Source organism: Eschrichtius robustus, chromosome 16 (assembly GCF_028021215.1).
Source record: "Eschrichtius robustus isolate mEscRob2 chromosome 16, mEscRob2.pri, whole genome shotgun sequence".
Classification (NCBI taxonomy): domain Eukaryota; kingdom Metazoa; phylum Chordata; class Mammalia; order Artiodactyla; family Eschrichtiidae; genus Eschrichtius; species Eschrichtius robustus.
Genome location: NC_090839.1, coordinates 70,831,386 through 70,854,892, shown reverse-complemented (window position 1 = coordinate 70,854,892; position 23,507 = coordinate 70,831,386). Strand labels below are relative to the sequence as shown.

Below are 23,507 nucleotides of genomic sequence, written 5' to 3'. Positions count from 1 at the left end.
ATCAATGTGGAACACTACATTAAATTGAAGAATAAAAAACATATGATCATCTCAATAGATGCAGAAAAAGCTTCTGATAAAATCAATATCCATTTATGATTAAAAACTCTCCAGAAAGTGGATGTAGAGGGGACAAGCCTCAACATAATAAAGGCCATATATGACATACCCACAGTTAACATCATACTCAATGGTGAAAAGCTGAAATCATTTCCCCTAAGATCAGGAACAAGACAAAGATGCCCACTCTTTCCACTTTTATTCAACATAGTTTTGGAAGTCCTAGCCACAGCAATCAGAGAAGAAAAATAAATAAGTAAAAGGAATCCAAATTGAAAAAGAAGTAAAACTGTCACAGTTAGAAGATGACATAACACTATACATAGAAAATCCTAAAGACGCTACCAGAAAATGAGTAGAGATCATCAACAAATTTGGTAAAGTTGAAGGATACAAAATTAATATAGAGAACTCTGTTGCATTTCTATACACTAACAATGAAATATCAGAAAGAGAAATTAAGGAAACAATCCCATTTACCATTGCATCAAAAAGAATAGAATACCTAGGAATAAACCTACCTAAGGAGGCAAAATACCCATACTCTGAAAACTGTAAGACACTGATGAAAGAAATTGAAGACAGATGGACAAACAGATGGAAAGATATATAATGTTCTTGGACTGGAAGAATCAATATTGTTAAAATGACCATGCTACCCGAGGCAATCTACAGATTCAATGCAGTCCTTATCAAATTATCAATGGCATTTTTCACAGAACTAGAACAAATAATCCTAAATTTTATATGGAACCATAAAAGACCCAGAATTGCCAAAGCAATCCTGACAAAGAAGAATGGAGCTAGAGGTATCATGCTCCCTGACTTCAGACTATACTACAAAGCTACAGTAATCAAAAAGGTATGGTACTGGCAGAATAACAGACACATAGATCAATGGAAGAGGACAGAAGGCCCAGAAATAAACCCATACACTTATGGTCAATTAATCTATGACAAAAGAAGCAAGACTATGTAATGGAGAAAACACAACCTCTTCAATAAATGGTGCTGGGAAAACTGGACAACTACATGTAAAAGAATGAAATTAGAACATTCTCTAACACCATATACAAAAATAAACTCAAAATGCATTAAAGACCTAAATGTAAGACTAGATACTATATAACTCCTAGAAGAAAACATAAGCAGAACACTCTTTGACATGAATCGCAGCAATATTTTTTTGGATTCATCTCCTAGAGTAATGGAAATAAAAGCAAAGCTAAACAAATGGGACCTAATTGAATTTAAAAGCTTTTGCGCAGCAAAGGAAACCATAAACAAAACAAAAAGACAACCTACAGAATGGGAGAAGATATTTGCAAACAATGCAACTGACAAGGGATTAATTTCCAAACTATACAAAGAGCTCATACAGCTTAATATCAAAAAAAAAACAACCCAGTCAAAAAAATGGACAGAAGGCCGAAATAGACATTTTTCCAAAGAAGACATACAGATAGCCAAGAGGCATATGAAAAGATGCTCAGTATCGCTAATTATTAGAGAAATGGAAACCAAAACTACAATGAGTTATCGCTTCACACCAGTCAGAATGGCCATCACCAAAAAGTGTACAAATAATAAGTGCTGGAGAGAGTGCGGAGAAAAAGTAACCCTCCTACACTGTTGGTGGGGATGTAAATTGGTGCAGGCACTATGGGGAACAGTATGGAGGGTCCTCAAAACACTAAAAATAGAGTTACCATATGATCCAACAATCCCACTCCTGGGCATACACCTGGAGAAAATATAATTTGAAAAGATACATGCACCCCAGTATTCATAGCAGCACTATTTACAATAACTAAGACATGGAAGCAACCTAAATGTCCATTAACAGAGGAATGGATAAAGAAAATGTGGTGCATATATATACAATGGAATATTACTCAGCCAGAAAAAAGAATGAAATAACACCATTTATGGCAGCATGGATGGACCTAGACACTATCATATGAAGTGAAGTCAGGCAGAGAAAGTGAAATATCATATGATATCACTAGTTTGTGGACTCTTAAAAAAATGATACAAATGAACTTATTTGTAAAACAGAAATAGACTCACAGACATAGAAAACAAACTTATGGTTACCAAAGGGGAAAGGAGGGGGAGGGATAAATTGGGAGTTTGGGATTAACATATACACACTACTGGACTTCCCTGGTGGCACAGTGGTTAAGAATCCACTTGCCAATGCAGGGGACACAGGTTCCAGCCCTGGTCCCAGAAGATCCCACAAGCCACGCAACGACTAAGCCCTTGCGCCACAACTACTGAGCCTGTGCTCTAGAGCCCGCGATTCACAACTACTGAGCCCACGTGCCACAGCTGCTGAAGCCTGTGTGCCTCAAGCCCATGGTCTGCAACAAGAGAAGCCACCGTAATGAGAAGCCTGCTCACTGCAATGAAGAGTAGGCCCCGCTCACCACAACTAGAGAAAGCCTGCACATGGCAACGAAGACCCAATGCAGCCAAAAATAAATAAATAAATAAATAAATTTATTAAAAAATATATACATACTGCCATATATAAAACAGATAATCAACAAGGGCCTTCTGTATAGCACAGGGAACTATATTCAATATCTTATAATAACCTATAATGGAAAAGAATCTGAAAAATAATACATATATACATATGTATGTGTAACTGAATCACTTTGCTGTACACCTGAAACTAACACAACTTTGTAAATCAACTGTACTTCAATTAAAAAAAAGTTTTCCTCACAAGAAAAAAAATTCTATGTATGGTGACGGATTTTATAAGAATAGAATCATTTGACATTATATGCATTATATATTATATATACAATCTTTATTAATATAATTTTATAATGTGATCAGTTCACTGTATATATAAATATTGAATCATTATATTTTATACCTGAAACTAATATAATGTTATTTGTCAATTATACCTCAATTGAATTAAAAAAAAAAAAACACTTTTAGGAACCAATATCTCTTGTAGTGAATAATGATTATCTGAAGTTCAGCAGGTCCTTCAGTTTCATTTTAGTCTCCTTTTCTTCTAATTTAAGTAAAATTATATTTAATGTTTTTATTTTTAATAGTATAATATATAAAAATATATATTATTATATTTTATGTTGTATTAATATAAATCATATATATACATAGTGTATGATATATAATATCAAATGATCCTATTCTAATAAAATCCTTTCTTTCATCTACCTATACTTCCATCTTTAATACGTTTGTGTGCCTCGAGAGAGGACTGGAAAGATTGCCATCAAAAGTTATCTCTAGATGTGAGATTTGGAGCGATTTGTTTTCTTCCTTTTTTGTTCTTTTCAATACTTCCTCTTTATATTATTAAGAATAATTATTTGTATAATTAGCACCTATTATTTTTATACATATAATAAAGTTATTCCTCTTTAAAAGGTGTTGTTCCAGGTTATACCATTACACAACTATGCCAGTACTGGTAGTTATACATTTCAGATGCCTGTAGCTGAGGTAGTTAAATACCTCAAATATGAAATGTAAACCCCTGATGTACTAATAACCTATTCTATTTCTTTGGGTCCAGGAAGCATCTATGATTTTTATTTCCTCAAGCAAGGTGGTGGACATTGGTACACATGGACAGAGTATATCACCAAAGAGGAGGAAAATATCCCAGCAGATGCAAAGGTAAAAGAGAGTTATTGGCCATGGACCTTTGGTAATGACCTGATATTCAGCAAAGTGGAGAGGTTAACAGCAGGTCTGTGTTAGCATTTTTAAGAACTTACTTTAGAAAAAGGTTCAAACATGAGCTGGACTGAGCCTTCAAAACATGGACTTTAGAATCAGAGAGTCCCAGATTCCTTACTCAGCCTTCACTCTCTCTGCCTCAATCTACTCAACTACACAATAGCAGAAAAAAATACCTAAAGGATGGCTGCAAGGATTGAAGACATTATACATGAATTTGTGGCACACACTGTGTGCTAGATTATGCTGTTGCTATCCTGATTATTATCACTGTCTATAATGCCAGATGGTCATCAGTCCACCTCTCAGATATCTCAGCCAAAAAGATCCTTGCCTTTTCTTTAAAATCCCCAGAGAAAGATTTCTTTAATCAGAATTCTCAGAAAAATAGGTGCTGATTAATAGATTTTCTGGTTAGCAGACAATTCACCTACAACTCCTGCTCATTTCTTTGTGGAAAATTTTTTCCAGAGGTGGAATTTCATGCCTCTATTTGCAGTTATCTAGTGGACATAATTTATCTTTCTGGGGGTGATTGTAGATTGTTCAGGCCCCAGATAGAGTAGTAGGAGGTGGATGGGAAAGTGGAAATATTGATGACAAAGTCAGACACCAGATAGGAGCACAGCTGCTTGTGAAAAGGGTGCAATAAGCAGGAGCGAATGTGTGTTGAGTTCAGGACACACCCTGGAGGCTGAGTCTTGTAAAGAACCCCACAGCACTGAGGCCCTAAACTTTCATTCTCCTTAAAGAGCTTCATCACCTGAGCTCCAGGGCTTTGAAATCTTGCTGGATTCATACAAATAAAAGTCCAATGCAGAAAATATTTTAATTCTGCTGGGAATTTTTCCTTTGTCAAAAAATTGTTCTAGCCCCTGAAAATAAAAATCTATGAAACAAAACCTGCTTTAAATTCCTAGGCTTGGTACCTGGTTCTGCATTCAGTATCACTTACTGGCTATGTGGCTTTGGACAAGTTAGCCAGCCATCCTCCAGTCTCAATTTTTTCATCTGAAAAAGTGAGCTAATAATACACCTGCCTCAGAGGGTTATTGGGAAAGCTGCAGGGAATAACAGAGGCAAAACATCCATAGCTCAACACCTGTTAATTCTCTTCCTCACCACTTCAATTCCTTTGTTCTATCTGCTCCTTTTACTTTGATCAAATTATTTATCAAAAGAAGCCAAGACTTTGTCTACCAATATACACAAGGCCACCATGTTGCACAATCCCTGTTGGTGCCACTTGCATTATGGTCTAGTTTTGCTTTAGGGGCACCATTTACATAAACCATAGTGTGAATGGTGCTCCCTAGAGTTGCACAACACAGTGGCTCCATGTTCACTAGCCCCTTCTAGTCTAGACATATAAGTAGTAGACATATAAGTAATAGGGATTCCAGGAGCTCAAGACCAAGCCCTTAGAGCCCAATTGGAGCCTGAATACCAGGAATAGTATTGCAATTTCCATATTGGAAAAGGAGTTAATAGGAACAACCAAGAATCTGAGCATTAGGAAAAGCAAATGAGGAACAAGCACAGGGGATGGGGGTCAAGGGTCACACCTAACCCTTCTTGAACAAGCAGTATAGGTGGCGTATGGGAGGTGGATCTTTCCTGGGGCAAGGCAGACAGCTTGGTTCAGAGCAATGGTCTCAGACGGAAGTAGCTATAGACCCATCCTTACTGTAATTGGTGTTTATAATATGACATTTCAGTGGTTAAGAATATAAACCTTGGAATCAGACAAGCTGGAATTAAAATCCTTGCATTTCCACTTACTTGGTGTGTAAGTGAGCTCTGGATCTCAGTTTCGTCATCTCTAAAACAGACTTTCCTCACCTCTAAAATGCCCATGTTTACGTGCAAGATTTAATTTAATCCTCAAAGCAGCTCAGTGAACTAGGTGCCATTATTATCCCCATTTTACAGATGAAGAAACTAAGGCCCCTGGAGAGGTAAAATACTCAAAATCATAAAGATAAATAAGAGATGGAGCTGAATGGATAGTAAGGATAGAACCCAAGTCTCCTGAATTCCAAGACCCAATCTCCTGGGCTCAGTACCAAGACTCACCATGTCTTTGTGGCACAGGTCTCAGAACTCATCATCCCCACAATGGAAACAGCCCGGCAGTCCTTCTTCTTGAAAACCTACCTGGACCATGAGATTCCAATGCTGTTCGTAGGACCCACGGGCACTGGCAAATCAGTCATCACCAACAACTTCCTTTTCCGCCTTCCCAAAAATACTTATCTGCCCAACTGCATCAATTTCTCTGCCAGAACTTCAGCCAGTCAGACCCAGGATATCATCATGTCCAAGCTGGATCGACGGCGGAAGGGCCTTTTTGGGCCTCCCATAGGGAAGAAAGCAGTGGTATTTGTGGGTAAGGCATTGGCCTGGATCTGGACACACCAAATTCTTCTACTCTAAGCTGCAGCAAAACAGAATCTCCCCTTGTAGGGCCACTGTATAGTCCTTTTACTCTCTCTGGGAGATAAAATATTTCTGGTTAATATAATTCAGCATTCCTTCCCTCCCCTCCTATTTTCCTTCCTTCCTTCCTTCCATCTTTCCATCCCTTCTTCTCTTCCTTCCCTCCCTCTCTTCCTTCTTTCATTTTTTGTTTCCTGTCCTTTCCTTCATTCATTACCAAGTATTTGTTAACCATGTACTATAAGCCAAATTTTCAGTAAGAGAGGCAAGGTCCAGCCCTTTTTGCCTGAGGGAGGATCCCAGTTTCTCCTGGAATGAAGTTGAGCCCGTGGATCAGGCAAAGTTACTTTGTAGTGAGAAGCAGTTAGGTCCAGAAGGGGATTGTGGTGTTTGCCCTCTTGCATCTCCAGAAGCAACTCACACTTTGTCATGAGCTCCTATTCCATTATGTGCCAGATAAATATGTTATCAGTATATGAAGAAATCTAATAGTTGCTAAATAAATATTTGTGAAGTAAGCACATTGAATTTTCCCAGGATTTTATGTTTACAAAGCACTTCCTCATTTATTTTGTTTGAGCCTCACGGCCCCATCAGTTTATTAGCCACCATTATCACTTTACTAGTCAGTTAATTGAGGCTCCGGAGGTTAAATTCCCTGTTCAGGGTCAAACATCTAGAAAATTCTGGAACCACGAGCCAAAACCAGGTTTCTTGGTGCCAAATACATTATCTTTTCTACTCTCTTACTGCTGACTCATAAAATTCTCGTTTAGTAATAGTAATGCCCTGCCCTTCTGGGTTATCTCATGTCCTGTCTTTAAAATTCATGTATTGATAGTAAATGTTGCATGTATTTATATCCTTGCCAATTAGCAACAGCTCCTTAAAGGCAGGGATCCTATTTCGTTTCCCTTTCTTTTCCCCCTTTCTCCTTTCATCCAGTCTTTTCTCCCTTCCCATTTTTATGGTATATCCAAAAACAGATTAAGCTTTGCAGCCAAAAAGACCTAGGTCCAAATCTCACTTTTTAACCCTAAGCATGTTGTGACCCTAAGCATATTATTCCATGACCTTCAGTTCCTCACCTCTAACATAAAGGTAATACTCTCTTCCTTATAAAGTCATTATTTTGATTAGATGAGATAATATGTATAAAACTCCTAAAATCTTACATGACACAAAACTGGGCATTTAATCAATGTTCATTGGAGTTTATTGAGTGCCTTCTATGTGCCAGGACTGAGCAATATGCTATTTTAGAAAATCAATCCCTACCCTGGAGGAAATATGGGAAAAAATTAAATGTCTGTTTGTTAATGCCAATCTGTCAATAAAGCAGGAGAGCCCAGAACCCAGGAAAAGCTCTTCCATTATGGTGAGAATGTCCACTGGCTGAGCCCTGCCTAGAGTGAGGATGTAACAACTGGGCACGGACTCTCCCATGGAGGGATAATCATCTGCTACCTCCTGTGAGAGCAAAGGATCCCATAGACTTACAATCTGTGGCCATGGCTTCTTTCCCCAGATGACCTCAACATGCCAGCCAAAGAGGTGTATGGGGCCCAGCCCCCCATTGAGCTCCTGAGGCAATGGATTGACCACGGTTACTGGTTTGACAAGAAAGACACAAACAAGCTGGACATCGTTGATGTGCTGCTTGTGACAGCCATGGGCCCCCCTGGTGGAGGAAGAAATGACATTACTGGTATGTGAAGGAGAGAGTTCATTACTCTTCACCCACCCCCTGCAGAGCCAGACCACCTTCATGAATGGAGGGTTGGTGCAGGGCACTCGTCCTGATGGAAGGTGGAGAAAGGTGTGTTCAGGCTGTAGCCAGAGACACTTGAGTTAGCTTCAAGGAGTGACATTTGAATATTTCATGTTGGTAGTTGTATGAAATAGGATGGGAAGATGAAAAGAAGATTTGAGGAGTGTTTGGCTAGGGCTTAGAGGAACAGAGAGTCCCATGAAGAGGGGAGTTCAGTGTGGACAGAATGTGTTCCAGGAGGGAGGCTAGATCAGAGGTTCTCAACTAAGGGTGCGTGACAGATTTCACCTGTTGTGTTTCTTACAATTCTTTGGATTGCCAGAGATAGAACACCTAACCCAAGTGGCCTAAGCAAAATCATAATGATAATAAACAAACAAGTAAATAAGATTTTTTCCCCTGTCATCTAACACTTCAGGAATATATTTTGCTTCAGGTACAACTTGATCCATCTAGGTCTACAGATTTTCATACTTTTATTCTGAGATACATCCTTGGTTAAGAATCTTAATGCCATTTCCAGACTTAAGATTCTGTGACCTTGCTGTCCCCTGTGGCATTTGTCTTTCTCATTTGTAAAATAAGGAAGATAAGCAGGGTGATTTTACTTGGGTACACAAACCCATCACCTTCAAGTATAGATTCCAGGGGTACCTTTGCCTTGGGTTTGAATATAACAGGATCTCAGGCACTTAGCGTCTATAAATTCAACACTTCTCTCACTAGTGAGAGGGAGAGGAACTTGGTATATTACTTTTCTCTAAGACCTAGTCATTCAATAGGAGAAAATATTTGCAAACCATCTCTCTGATAAGGAGTTAATATACAAACTATGTAAGGAATTCATACAACTCAATTGCAAAACAACAAACAATCTGATTTGAAAATGGATAGAGAATTCAAATAGACATTTTTCTAAAGAAGACATACAAATGGCTAACAGGCACATGAAAAGATGTTCAATATTGCTAATTATTAGAGAAATGAAAATCAGAATCACAGTGAGATATCACCTCACACCTGATAGAATGGCTATTAACAAAAAGTCAAGAGATAAGAAGTGCCCTTGTACACTGTTGGTGGGAATGTAAATTGGTGCAGCCACTATGAAAAACAGTAGGAGGTTCCTCAAAAAATTAAAAATAGCACTACCATATGATCCAGCAATGCCACTTCTGGGTATATCTGAAGGAAATGAAATCACTATCTTGAAGAAATATCTGCACTCCCATGTTCATTGCAACATTATTCACAATAGTCAAGTCATGGAAACAACCAAAAGGTCCATCGATGGATGAATGGGTAAAGAAGATGTGTACACACACACACACAATGGGATATTATTCAGCCATAAAAAAGAATGAAATCCTACCCTTTGTGACAACATGGATGGACCCTGAGAACATTATGCTAAGTGAAATAAGTCAGACAGAGAAAAACAAATGCTATATAATATCACTTACATGTGGAATCTAAAAAAGCCAAACTCATAGAAACAGGAGTAGAATGGTGGTTGCCAGGAGTTAGGGGATGGGGGAAATGGGGAGATGTTGGTCAAAGGGTACAAATTTCCAGTTATAAGATGAATAAGTTTTGGGAATCTAATGTATAGCATGGTGACTCTAGTTAACAACAACAGCAACAATGGAATTGTTACTTAACCTTATTGTGGCAATCATTTTGCAATATCTATATGCATCAAATCATCATGTTGTAAACCTTCAGCTTATATATGTTATATGTCAATTATATCTCAATAAAACTGGCAGGGGGTGGAAATCTATTCAAAAGGGAATATCTGTTTCCAGTACATATCATGGAAAGAGTAATTACTAACATTTGTGCAGCAATTGACAGTTTTCAGGCTATGTCACATAATATGATATTTGAAAAGATCCTATAATAAAGACCAGTGCCCAAAGTCTGCCAGGAACACATCTGTAGTCAAGTGAAATTGGGTTTATTAATTTGCTGCAGAAAGGGTGTCTGTACAGCATTGAGAACCATGAGAGTAAGAGTGCCTGGTGAAAGAGAGTTAAATGGGCTTGTGCTGGGTGATGTGAGGAAAGGCTTAAGGAACCAGGGACTCTGTTTGGGATTGGGTAATCTCAGGAAGTGGGGACAATTTGATGAGTGGGTATCTTAATTTTTTCTCTGCTTGGTAAAGAAGTAGAGTCACTCATATTAGCTAAGGGGGTAGTTTTCATGGTTTCAGAGCAAACTTGTTTCTATCTTGTTCCATCATAGCTAGGGAGTGACCTCATCTGATGTTGATATTTAATGAAATTTTGTTCAGTGGAGAACTAACAGCCTAGCTGATACTTGCCAGACCAGCTGCCAGCTTTCAGGGCTGAGATGGGAAACCTGAAGCTCAAGGCAATATAGTATGGTGGTTGAGAGTATGGCTTGGCAGAAGACTGATCTGGGTTTAGGTAACATTAACAAACATTAAGTACTATTAGTATCCTTATCATCAAAATAGTAAGTGAGTTTCTCAAGTTCACACAACTGTAGATGGTTCCAGATCAATGTGTAAAATATTATTCTGGCATTTTTTTTAAAAAAAGAAAAACCTACATATGTCAATACATAAGTATAGTGGAGTGTGTGTATATATATATATATATATATATATATATATATATATATATATAAATACTTATGTACTGACATATATATTTTCCTTTTTAAAAAAAAATGCCATATATATATATTGAAAAGAGTTTTGGGGAAAATGGCAGCAACTGTGCCAGAATCATCATTTTTGGCTCTTCCCGAATTCCCATAAACAGAGCAACTAGATAGCAAAACCAAAAACCTATAAACAACATTTACAACAAAACTAGTTGGCAGAGTATTCCCCACATATTCTAAAGTATAATTGGTGGGAACAAACCACTGGCAGCTACAAGACCCACATGTTATCTGCATCTGTGTGGGAGAAAGCAGAGGGAAGTATTGAGACATCTAACAGACCTGAGAATGGTTGAAACCAAAAGTAGCAAACAGGTATTCTCTGATAAGCATGGCAGCCAATTTGAGAACAGGAGCTGAAGTTGGCAGGACTTTTACCTTCTCAAATAACAAGTAAGCACAATGAACCTGCAGTGAGCTCTGAGGGACTAGAGCATTATAGCCAGTTGTGATTTCTTGAAACTAACCACCCAGGTCTCCCATACAAGGCGAGACCCTACACTGAAGAGAAACTGGAGTTGAATCAGAATTGAGCAAGTTAAGATTACTAGAAACAAAGGAAAGAGAAGGTCAAAATGAGAGTGAGAGAGAGGAACAGAGGCAGGAAAGTTCAGAAAGCAAGTCACTATATTTTTGAACACTTAAGAAATCAACAGAAAAGGAAACTTTGTGGAGTTAGAAAAGCCATCTGAGTCAAGCCTTCTCTAATTGCATATATAAAAATGAGCAAAGAAAAGTATTGAGGTCATGTTTCATAAAAATTAATGTAGGAAGGAAGAGAATAGAGAAAAACACCCCTACTTCAAAAGCACAAGAGAAAGACATACTTTAAAAACTTTAATCTATTACTTCAAAATAATCTGAAAGACATTGATGAGATAATACAAGACAGGAAAGAATGACATAAATCAGAATTAGAAAAACTTAGAAATGAATGATGGCACTCAAGAATTAGCGAAAAAAAGTTACCTTAGAAATGAAGCCAAAACTAAAAGGAGCAAAAATAGAATAAATACAATCAGTAATGCCTTAAGAAATAAAAAATTAGAAGGAATTTTTTAATCAGAAAAAATATAAAGACATACTACAACATGGATGAACCTTAAAGACATTATTTTAGTGAAATAAGCCAGTTACAAAAGGACAAATATTGTATGATTCCACTTATATGAGGTACTCAGGTTCACAGAGACAAAAAGTAGACTGGTTGTTACCAGAGGCTAGGGAGAGGGAAATGGGAAGTTAGTGCTTAATGAGTTTCAGTTGCAGAAGATGAAAAGATTCTGGAGATAGGTGGTGGTGATGTTCACACAACAATGTGAATGTGCTTGATGCCACTAAACTGTACACTTAAACAATGGCTAAAATGGTAAATTTTATGTTATGTATATTTTATCACAATAAATTTTTTTTCAAGAAATGAAGAAAGGAACTAAAAGGTTTGAGAGAAAGTAACAAATATTAAAGTTAGGTAGAGAAAATCCAACATACAACTAACAGGAGTGTCTAAAGAAGAAAACCGAAGTTTCTTCAAAGAAGAAAACAGAACTAATAATAAAAGCTATAATCCAATAAAATGCTCCCCCAAAAAAAGTATTTTTGAAAATTACATATTGAAAAAGTACATTGTGTACCTAAGAATACAGACTCAAAAATGATCATTACCAAAACTAGTAAAATCACTGGACTTTAAAGAAAAAGAAAATTAGATCATCTTAAGAATTTTCAACTGCAATCTTTATGCTAGAGAAAATGGAATAACATATTTATGATACTTGAGGGAATACAATGAGAGTCAAGGCTTTTATTGCCAGCAAAGCTGACCTTCAAGTATAAAATAAAAACTATTATCAACATGCAAGAACTCAGAGACTTATTTCCGTAAGCCCTTTCTCAGGAATCTATTAGAAAATGGGTTTCACATGATCAAAATAGCTATAAAGAGATCAATATAACAACTGGTAGTGAGCATTACTTAATGTGGTTATTTGTTGAACTAAGACTACATGGGAGAGATTATAACATATAAAGCCTATATGATTTGATGATGTAGATATTGAACAGTTGAAAATGGAGTGGAATGAGGATAGCACATACAAGAAGTTTTAAACTCTTCAGTTATTGTAATTGGTGGCGGTTGTATATTCTTATTCTGAGTGTGTTGTATGTATAAAGTGGGATTATATGAATGAGTAACTATAGCATTTTCTATTTCTACTGTCCCTTGTGTCCTTGAGAACCAGGACTCAGTGTGGAGAAAAGGAAATCAAGATGTAATATAGAAGAAGTTAAGAAAAAGCTCTGGAGTCCTAAATTTGAAATATCAGTACTGACTCATGTTCCAGGTCTAAAAAGTAATAACCAACTCATTAACAATAAGAATTCGTAGCACCCAGACTGTGGTCTTGAAATCCAGTTTCCTACTAAGATAAACCAGGCTTCTTGGAGAAATGGCTTATTACATGTCTGGGGCAGGAAATATACAAGATATGCCTGTAACGTCTTCATATATGCCTGTAACGTTTTCATGTATCCAATCATGAGAAAGCTTTCAAAGACTACAGAGTCATGTCAAAAGCATTCAGTTAACAACACAAGGAGGCTCTAACTGGCAAATATGGGGAAATTTGAGCTTCAACAATGATAGTAATTTAAATGGATTGAAATTTATCGAAAGATATTTAAATCTATGAATCAGTAATAACAATCATAGCTGGTCATCTTCAGAGGATGATAAAAAACCAGTTCATTATCTTGAAAACTGATAAATAAATGGAAAGAAGCAAGCATTTATTTTGACTTTCTTATATGAAGTGTACCACTGTATAAGCAAATAGTAGATGAAGGAAAGTGTCCCTTTCTAAAAATATTCCTAATATTTTAATAAACTATATAGTAAATGAAAGAGAAATGATAGAATATCACCATTTTGCAAACTTCAGTGAATTAATGGATCTAGCCATTGAGAATCAGTAGCTACCAACATTGCAGAGGGAGAGACAACATCATGTGCCCTCTGATGAAGGACTACACCACCACCTATGGTCTGGCCAAAGAGATGGAACCTGAATCTGATTAAGTCTCTGGATACAGCTGCAAATTGGTAGGAAATACGAAGGGCAGAGAAACCAAATAAACTACACCATGAATATGCAATCAACAAAATCCTGACTGTGGAAACTTCTACAGATCAAACAGTTCAGCTATTCAGTAGACAGAAGATAAAAGAAAGGGTTGGAGAGGGGAACCTATAGATTAAAAGAGACTTAAAAGACATATCAATTTTTTTAAATTAGCGGGATTAAACTCTGGTATCTAGAAATGAACACATGGTTAATAAAGACGCAAGATAGCAATTACTTTAAAAGTCAGGATAGTGGCAACCTTTGGAGGGAGAAATGGAGAGGTCTGTGATTGGGATGGGATATATGGAGGGGCTTCTATGGAGGGCTGGCAAAGTTGTATTTCTTGACATGGATGGTAGATGTAAGGATGTTAACTTTATAATGATTCACTAAACTATACATTTGTTTTGTGTGGTTTTCTATATCTGTGCTTTACTTTATATAGAAAAATACTTTTAAGAAAAGATATGCAGGCAAATCTATAGAGACAAAAAATAGATTGTTAGTTGCCACGGGCTGCAGGGAAATGGGGAGTGACTGCTAGTGGGTAAAGGATTTCTTTTTGGGGTGATGTAAATGTTCTGCTATTGACTGTGGTAATGGTTGCACAACTAAAATACTAAAAAATCATTGAATTGTGTACTTTAAATGGATGAATTGTATAGTATGTGAATTACATCTCAATAAAGCTGATACATAGTATAACTATAAATATATGGATATCTAACATTGGGTACCTAGATACAGATACAGAGATGTAAGAATGTCAGACTAACCGTGGGGAGGGGAGAGAGAATGGATTTCATGTGTGGGAGGTAATGGATACTTTCTATAAAAGTATTTCTGAATTGTTTGATTATTTTACAATGATCATATATTTCCTTCACCTTTTAACAACCTTGAGCACTGGACTAGCTCTATTACCAGAACTTCTGCAGTCATGGAGACATTCTGTATCTGTGCTGTGCAATACGACAGCCACTAGTCACATGTTATTCTTGAGAAGTTGAAATGTGGCTAGTGGGACTGAGGAAATAAATTTTAATGTTATTTAATTTTCATAAGGCTGCCATATTGGACAGCACAGCTCTAGGACATTAAGGCAGAGGGAAAACTCTTCTATATCTCAGGATCTCTAGGCCCAGTAGGTAAGTGTGAGAATATATGCACACTCACACCTGTGCATGTTTTCCAGGACGATTCACTCGCCATCTGAATATCATTTCCATCAATGCCTTTGAGGATGACATTTTAACCAAGATTTTCAGTTCAATCGCTGACTGGCACTTTGGAAAAGGGTTTGATGTGATGTTCTTAAGGTAAGAGGTTCCTGTGTTATTGGCCTGGGGTCCTCAGTTCTGGCCCCTCTTTAACTGGTCTGCCTTCTCCTTCCTCCCAAGGTATGGAAAGATGCTGGTACAAGCTACGATGACAATTTATAAAGCTGCAGTGGAGAATTTCTTGCCAACTCCCTCCAAGTCACACTATGTCTTTAACCTGCGGGACTTCTCACGGGTGATCCAAGGGGTATTGCTCTGCCCTCACACCCACCTGCAGGTCAGCCGCTATCATTTCTGTTATCAAGTTCATTCAGTGATATCCTTGGCTACATGGAATATACAATGATAAGAGTAATATCTAACTTCTATCAAGCATTTAATCTATGCTAAGCATTGTGCTAAGTATTTTGTAAGCATTATCTCATTAAAGCCCCATATCGACCCCAGGATTTAGAAACTATTTGAGAACTACCACCTCAGTCACCACCTGCCATTTATTCAAATAATTAACTGGATTTTCAGGATGTAGAAAAATTTATCCGGCTTTGGATCCATGAGGTTTACCGGGTCTTCTATGACCGTCTGATTGATCATGAGGACAGACAGGTCTTTTTCAACACGGTGAGGGAAACCACCTCCAATTGCTTCAAGCAGTCTGTGGAAAAGGTAAGCCAGACCCTGTGATCATTTAGCCTCAGAAATTGCCCCAAATATTTGATCATGCTAGTCTCAGATTTCAGATTGTCTTCCTACTAGAGACTTACAGCTCCACTTTCTGAATCTCAAGAAACAGTGTATTGAGCCAACTAGTCACTCGATTTGGTGATATAATAGTTGGCCCAATTTCACTTCACTTCCCTGGTAACATATAAGTTTGGATACATTCAAACTTATGGTTTAGGATATGATGTTATTATTTATGACTAATGTAAAATGCATTTTCAAGGTCAGTTAATTTGTGAGTTGAGAAATAAATACACCATGAATTTTCATGGTTTGATTGATGCCCTGGTAAAGCCCGAGTGAAAGATTGTCATGGTTTCCCATTTGTAAATATTTTCTCTTTTCTATTTTGATATAAGAAAAGTTTTAAGCCTGTGTATTTGCATCATCTAGTTCTACCTCTATTCTTAAGAAGCTACGATTTCTCCATGGAAAAAATTGCAAGTGTTTCATGTTGCATCCAGAGGCCAAGTGCAGAAGCACTGCCAGTTTCTAATATCAGGAAGAAGAGGCATCTAAAACATTTCTACTCTAGGTACAGAGTGGGGACCAGGGAAATGCCTGCACTTCTATTTGGTGAAGGAGCAAGTACATTAAAAATGATGCCATCTTTCGACTACCTCCTCTTAGGATCTTACAATCTGACCACCAATGTTTTAATCACTTAGCAAACAGATTGACCCTTGCTTTCACACTCTTTTCTCAAATGTCCTTTCATCATAGTCTTTACAACCACGAGATCCACACATTTTGTTTAAAGAAAAAAAAAAAAAAACTGTTGATGAACCATGACTTTGAAGAATGCTCAGAGGAAACAAATACATCCCCTACTCCCTCCCTCTACACCTCCCAGTACCATGGTGGCTGGGGCTACTGGCTGAATGCCTAACTGAGACTTACCTTTCCCACAGGTCCTCATCCACCTGTCACCCACTGGAAAGATAGTTGATGATAATATCCGTAGCCTCTTCTTTGGAGATTTCTTCAAGCCAGAAAGTGACCAAAAAATCTATGATGAGATCACTGACTTAAAACAGCTCACAATGGTCATGGAGTATTACCTGGAAGAGTTCAACAACATCAGCAAGGCCCCCATGTCCTTGGTCATGTTCAGGTTCACCATTGAGCACATCTCCAGGATATGCAGGGTCCTGAAGCAGGACAAAGGCCACTTGCTCCTGGTGGGCATTGGGGGCAGTGGGCGGCAAAGTGCCAGCAAACTGTCCACATTCATGAACTCATATGAGCTGTACCAGATCGAGATCACTAAGAGCTACTCAGGCAATGACTGGCGAGAGGACCTGAAGAAGGTCATGCTACAGGTCGGTGTGGCCTCCAAGAGTACTGTGTTCCTCCTCACCGATAACCAGATCAAGGACGAGTCATTCATTGAGGACATCAACGTGCTTCTGAACACGGGAGACGTGCCCAACATCTTCCCCGCTGACGAGAAGGCTGACCTTGTGGAGAAGATGCAAATGGCAGCAAGGACAGAAAGCGAGAAGATCGAAGCCACTCCTCTTTCTATGTATAACTTCTTTATTGAGAGAGTGAAAAACAACCTTCACATTGTCCTTGGTAAGAAGAAGCAAATTCAGTTTGCCCTTTTCCTCTGGGTATTTCAGGATCTCCTGTGCCTTAAGCCCGTTCCTCTTACAGTGGTGCCAGGAATGATCCAGCCAAGGCACTCACTCGCCCACGGGTCAGTGCCTAGAATTCCTGTGGAAACTTCGACTCTCCTGAACAACTGTTTTAAACCTGTTCCACTCTCCTCAGTTCTCTGAATTCTCCTCTGAACCCTCTCCTTCCTTTTAGTACATTACCCGGCAACCTCACAGAACAGCACCTGGAGTTCTTCTCTCTATGAACGATATCTCCAATCTATCCAGAAACTTAGGGATCGTGTTTAATACTTCTCTCTTGTTACCACATCCTGTCAATTTTTGCCTTCTCTCCCGCATATCTACCCACTTATCTCTATCTCTGCCACCTTCATATTAGCTAAGCCTCTATCGTCTCACTCAGACCTCACCTCTACAGCCTTCTAACTGTTCTATGTCCACTCTCTCCATTCCAGACCTTTATGTTCCACTGAGTCAGGATGGGGATTTTTTTTCATGTATTGCAAATGTGATCATTGTATATTTACACACATACACAAATTAAAACACCTAAATTGCTTTCTATTCAGATAAAGACCAAAATTCCTAACCTATAGTCTTATAAGACCACCCGCCAGACTGTCCCCTGCATCCTCTCCACTCTCATCTCCAACCAAGTTTCCCCTTCTCTCTTTTTTAGCCACGCTGACCTCCTCACACTTTCACCTGTGCATTATGCTTCCTCCCACCACACTGGGTCTAAATAAACAGTGAACGGAATTTGGGGCATAGAATCCGACCTTTGTGGTTGGATGGGGATGAGGTCAGAAACAAGCTGATGGCCCCACAGCTCCCTTATGTCTGTGAGTCAGAACAAACAGAGCACGTGGGTCAAAGGGCTCAGACCACTCTGGCTATGTGACCCTAAGGATCTGGAAGGGACAGTGTGGATACTGGAGACGAGCCAGAAGGTGTTGTAATAAACTGAATTCCCATCACAAAGTTTCCTGAAAATATCCCATGATTCCCCTGTGCTTCCCAGGCACTCATCCTGACTATTCCCAATCACACCCTGGGGTGCCAATAGGAAACATGACTGCTCCCTTACCCCACCAGAATCCTTGGAAAGACCTGCCTGTCCCTTTCAGCCTCGTTGACTTGGAGAAAGAGAACTAACAAAGTCTACTTTTCATTAGCCATGAGTCCGATTGGGGACACCTTCCGGAACCGCCTGCGGATGTTCCCTTCCCTGATCAATTGCTGCACAATTGACTGGTTCCAGTCTTGGCCCACAGATGCCCTGGAATTGGTAGCCAACACATTTCTAGAAGATGTGGAGCTCGATGACAATATTCGGATAGAGTAAGTGTTAGCTGCATTTTAGTACGGCAGCCAAATATTTCAAATGAAAATCTAGATATTGGCCCTATTCTTGTTGCTGTTTCAAAACTTATCATTTTATGTATAGAAAATGTCTTATACTTTTAAATCACATTTAGATATTTAATAAAACGCCTTTGCTGAAAAAGAATAACATTTCATTGTTCAGAATTGTCCTAGAGATGCACTGTTGTCGTAGCTATGAGAACCTGGATATAATACTATAGCTATTTCAATAGTCTTAGAGCATGCATTCTCAAGAGGGGTGATATTGCTGCCAAGGGGATGAAAGCTGGTTCTTGTGAGGGTTTTTTGTTATGAAAATAACTTACTCTTTTTTTGTATAAAGCACAGATATACAAACAAACAAAAAAAAGCATTGAATTTTGGCTACAGTAAGAGAAGGGTTAAGACTGTTGACCACTCTAGGTGTCCCATGAAGGCAGGGGTCATATCACCTTCTTGTATACTTCTGTAGCCTTAGTGCCTAGCAAGTGCCTGGTACATAGTAGGTTCAATTACTGCTTATTAAATGAATGAATAGAAAGTGAAGAAATAGGTAGCGGTCAGAATATTCATGGCTTTTAAGACCTTTGAACTTTGTTCTCTAGGCCAGAAGACCCTTAACCTGGGTCCATAGGCTCATGAACAGAATTCAGAGGGACAGTGAATGTGAGTGGGGAAAAAGTACATCTTCATTTTCACTGACATCTAACTGATACTTTGCACTTCTTTCAATGATGAATGTAGGCAATAAACCCCAGTAGGATTGTGTGACTTTGTTACCAGTAGGAATCACAGTTATTTTCTGTCTAATAATTCTAATATCTATCTAATAATTCAGTCATTACAGATGCCCCAAATATATCATTTCCTTCAAAATGATGGTAGTTGTTAGACCTGCTGTCCAATCTTACTATTTAATGCCACAGTCGGCAAATGATGATCCATGGGCCAAGTCTAGTTCACAGCCTATTTTCGTAAATAATGTTTTATTGGGAAACAGCCATGCACACTACAGTGGCAGAGTTGAATAGTTGCTCTTGAGACCATGTAGCTCAAAAGGCCTAAATTTTTTTTTTTTTTTAATTTTTGGCTGCGTCGGGTCTTAGTTGCAGCACATGGGATCTTGGTTGAGGCATGCGGGATCTTTCGTTGCAGCACACGGGCTCTTTGTCGTGGCGCACAGGCTTCTCTCTAGTTGTGGCATGCGGGTTTTCTCTCTCTAGGTGTGGTGCACAGGCTCCAGGGTGCGTGGGCTCTGTAGTTTTGGCAAGCGGTTCCAGAGCACATGGGCTCTGTAGTTTGCGGCACACAGGCTCTCTAGTTGAGGCGCGTGAGCTCAGTAGTTGTGGTGCGGGCTTAGTTGCCCCGTGGCATGTGGGATCTTAGTTCCCTGACCAGGGATCAAACCCACGTCCCCTGCATTGGAAGGTGGATTCTTTACCACTGGACCACCAGGGAAGTCGTTCCACAAAGCCTAAAATATTTACTATCTGGTCCTTACCAGGAAAAGTCTGCTGATCCCTGATTTCATGCATAAATAAAAGCACACATATTACTATATCATAAATTTGGTTTTTAAAATATTTTGAAAACGCTTTCAACATAATTGGTTTCCTTTGTAACCCTCTATATATTATTTTATGCATTTTAAAACATTATTCTGCAAAGTCCAGAGGCTTCACCAGACTGACAAAGGTTAAGAACTCCTGCTTAAGCCCTGGTGAGTCACAAAAGTGATTAAACATAGAAATTACCTAATCAAAAATCATTCTAGTAAGAATATATACTTACCCAATCATTCTCGAGGCTCTGTTGACATGCTTCAGAGAATTTGGGATTCTACTGGGCCATAGTGAGTGGCTTTCTCACATCCTCACGTCTGTGAACCAAGGCTGTACTGGATCTCTCTGGAGCAAGTTGGGCCTGCCTAACCACCTTTGTGTCCTCGGCAGGGTCATCTCCATGTGCAGATATTTCCAGGAGAGTGTGAAAAAGCTGTCGCTTGATTATTACAACACACTTCGCAGGCACAACTACGTTACCCCCACCTCCTACCTCGAATTGATCCTAACCTTCAAGACGCTCCTGAATAGGAAGAGGCAAGAGGTGGATATGATGAGGAACCGCTACCTGACAGGCCTGCAGAAACTTGAATTTGCCGCTTCACAGGTGAGCGCTGCCAAAACAGTACAGGGACAAAGAGGTCCAAGACTAATTGGATGCGGTAAAGCACTTGTTCAGGTGCAGAAGTCAAGAGAACACCAAATAAAATAAAGACAGCCTCTGACCCTGTGCTCGCAGAACTCACCTCACTTGCTTGGCCTAAACCCAGCCCTGTCTGTCTTTAAGATTTTGATGTTTTGTTCATCATGGATCTTTTTGAACTAATTTTAACTTTTTACAACATTACAGTAAAATACTATTTATCTTGAATACTGAGTTTTTTGGAGCCCCCTTAAATTTTGTGCCCAAGGCAAGTGCCTTACTCACCTCACCCTTGCCCCAGCCCTGGATACTCTCGTGGGGAACTGGGCAGAATAAGGCAGTGGTTAAGAGCAGGGCCTGGACTCAAATTCCAGCTTTATAACTTATCAGCTATAGAACCTTGAAGATGTTATTTCACCTCTTAGGGCCTTAGTTTCCTCTTCTATAAAAAGAAGTGATAATAACAGTCTTCACTTCATAGGGCTATTATGAAGATTAAATGAGCTGACACAAGTGTAACCCTTAGCAAAATGCCTGGCATATAAATTAGTAATTGACTTGTGCTTGAGCCACTTGACAAAACCATATTAAGATGTGGATTTTCAGCACCAGTAAAGAACTAAGGAAGGGATAATATGTATATGTATAACTGATTCACTTCGTTATAAAGCAGAAACTAACACACCATCGTAAAGCATTTATACTCCAATAAAAACGTTAAAAAAAAAAAAAAAAAAGAACTCAGGCAACTGAATGGTTTGCAGTAGGTTGACCTGTCACTGAGTACAGCAGACCCACCAACATGCAGCACAGGGATGGGAAAGAACATCAGAGGTGCCTCTGTTGCTCTGCTCCTGCAGTTGCTGGGTCCAATTCAGGGTCCTTAGCTTTTAGAGAGATGTTGAAAATTGGAGTCTATCCAGACAAGGGTGAGCAAACTGTGTTGAGCAGCAAAATGACCTGAGACAGTCTAGACCAGTAAAGAGACTGTGGTGCCAGTTAACATTACTGAAGCCCTACCACGTGCCTGGTGCTGTATATGAGGAAAGTACTGTTATCACCACATTACACACAAAGAGACCAAGGACCCAGAGATGCCAGGCAACTTGCCCATGATCACACAGCTTCGTGAGTAGCTGATGCAAGTTGTGAGGCCAAAACTGAAACTTAGATCTGCATGACTGCAGAGTCTGTGTTCCTAACCAGGCCAGCATGCTATGCTTCTTCTCTCATGTGGGCTTTCTGTGGACAGTGGGTTCAAGGTCATGAAACTCTCTTCAGATAAGCATCTGAGCTGCCTTAGAAGGCAGAATCAGGACCAGTGGGGAAAAACTGCCTGGGGGTAAATTCCAGCTCCTTATCAGGAAATCTAATGTGTTCAGCTGCCTGAAAAATGGCCCAGCTCCCCTGAGAGGTGGCGAGCTCCCCACCATTAGGAGTGTTCAAACAGTGGCCAGAAAACTACTTGGCAGGAATTTTCTAGAGAGCATCAGACTGTTGGGGAAAAATGGCCTTGAAAGTTCCTTCTATCCCAGCTCTCTCAGCCATGTATGATTCCTTCACAGCCTTAAAAAATGTAGGGGTTTTTTTCCCCCTAACTTACTTTTGTTCTGTCTTTCGCTGCCCCCAACACTAGAGTGTAGGCTCAATGCAGGAGGACTATCTTTTTCTGTGTTGTATCTTTAAAATCATTTTTTGTTTACTGTTATATGTATAGTGCCTGCCACAGAGCTTGGTAACGACAACACATAGCATGAACTCAGTAACGAAATATTGAAAGATCAAAGAGAGAAACTCCAGCCAACAAATATGTACCCAGTACCATTAAAATCATTTGTATTTTCTGCGTGTGTCATAGGTTAGAGCATCGTTTCAACTTTTGCCAGCCATGCCATTTTCGGCATTGACATAGCTGACCCTGCACCCCTCCCACCTTCCTCTCCTTGCTAGGTGGCCGTCATGCAAGTAGAACTGACTGCCCTCCAACCCCAACTCGTTCAGACCTCTGAGGAGACCGCTAAGATGATGGTGAAAATTGAAGGGGAGACGCGAGAAGCCGATGCCAAGAAACTTCTGGTGCAAGCCGATGAAGAAGAAGCCAATGCTGCTGCCGCCACTGCTCAAGGAATCAAGGTATAAACTGCTGAGAGAGAAGAAAGGGAACCAGCATTTTCAGGGTTCATCTATTATCTCACTAGAGCCTAACAAAGGCTTGCAGAATGTGCATGGTCATGCCCATCTTGCAGAGGAAAAAAGTGAGGCTTGAAAGGATGCTTTCCCAGCATCACATAGCTAGTAAATGACACCTGGCTCTCTCCAGGAAGCATTATTGTTTTACAAATACTCTCCATCTCACTCAGAGTCAAGTCCTATAAGCCCCAACAAGATCTAACCTTATCTCTTATTACCTTCCCCTCATTGACTCTTCTGGCCACACCAGCCTCCTAGCTATTCCCCAAACAAACACAAGGCATGTTCCCATCCCAGG

The 23,507-nt window shown here is 39.3% G+C and overlaps 1 protein-coding gene across 1 annotated transcript in view; it reads left to right on the top strand.

Moving 5' to 3' along the window:
• DNAH3 (dynein axonemal heavy chain 3) overlaps positions 1–23,507 on the top strand; it is a 208,920-nt gene that overhangs the window by 144,284 nt on the left and 41,129 nt on the right. The window contains exons 43-52 of the mRNA XM_068524531.1: positions 3,629–3,732; positions 5,890–6,184; positions 7,763–7,942; positions 15,020–15,143; positions 15,225–15,381; positions 15,627–15,770; positions 16,739–17,405; positions 18,625–18,790; positions 20,767–20,983; positions 22,970–23,152. Of these exons, the coding sequence (XP_068380632.1) occupies positions 3,629–3,732; positions 5,890–6,184; positions 7,763–7,942; positions 15,020–15,143; positions 15,225–15,381; positions 15,627–15,770; positions 16,739–17,405; positions 18,625–18,790; positions 20,767–20,983; positions 22,970–23,152 (2,237 nt within the window). The remainder of the gene's footprint in view (positions 1–3,628; positions 3,733–5,889; positions 6,185–7,762; positions 7,943–15,019; positions 15,144–15,224; positions 15,382–15,626; positions 15,771–16,738; positions 17,406–18,624; positions 18,791–20,766; positions 20,984–22,969; positions 23,153–23,507) is intronic.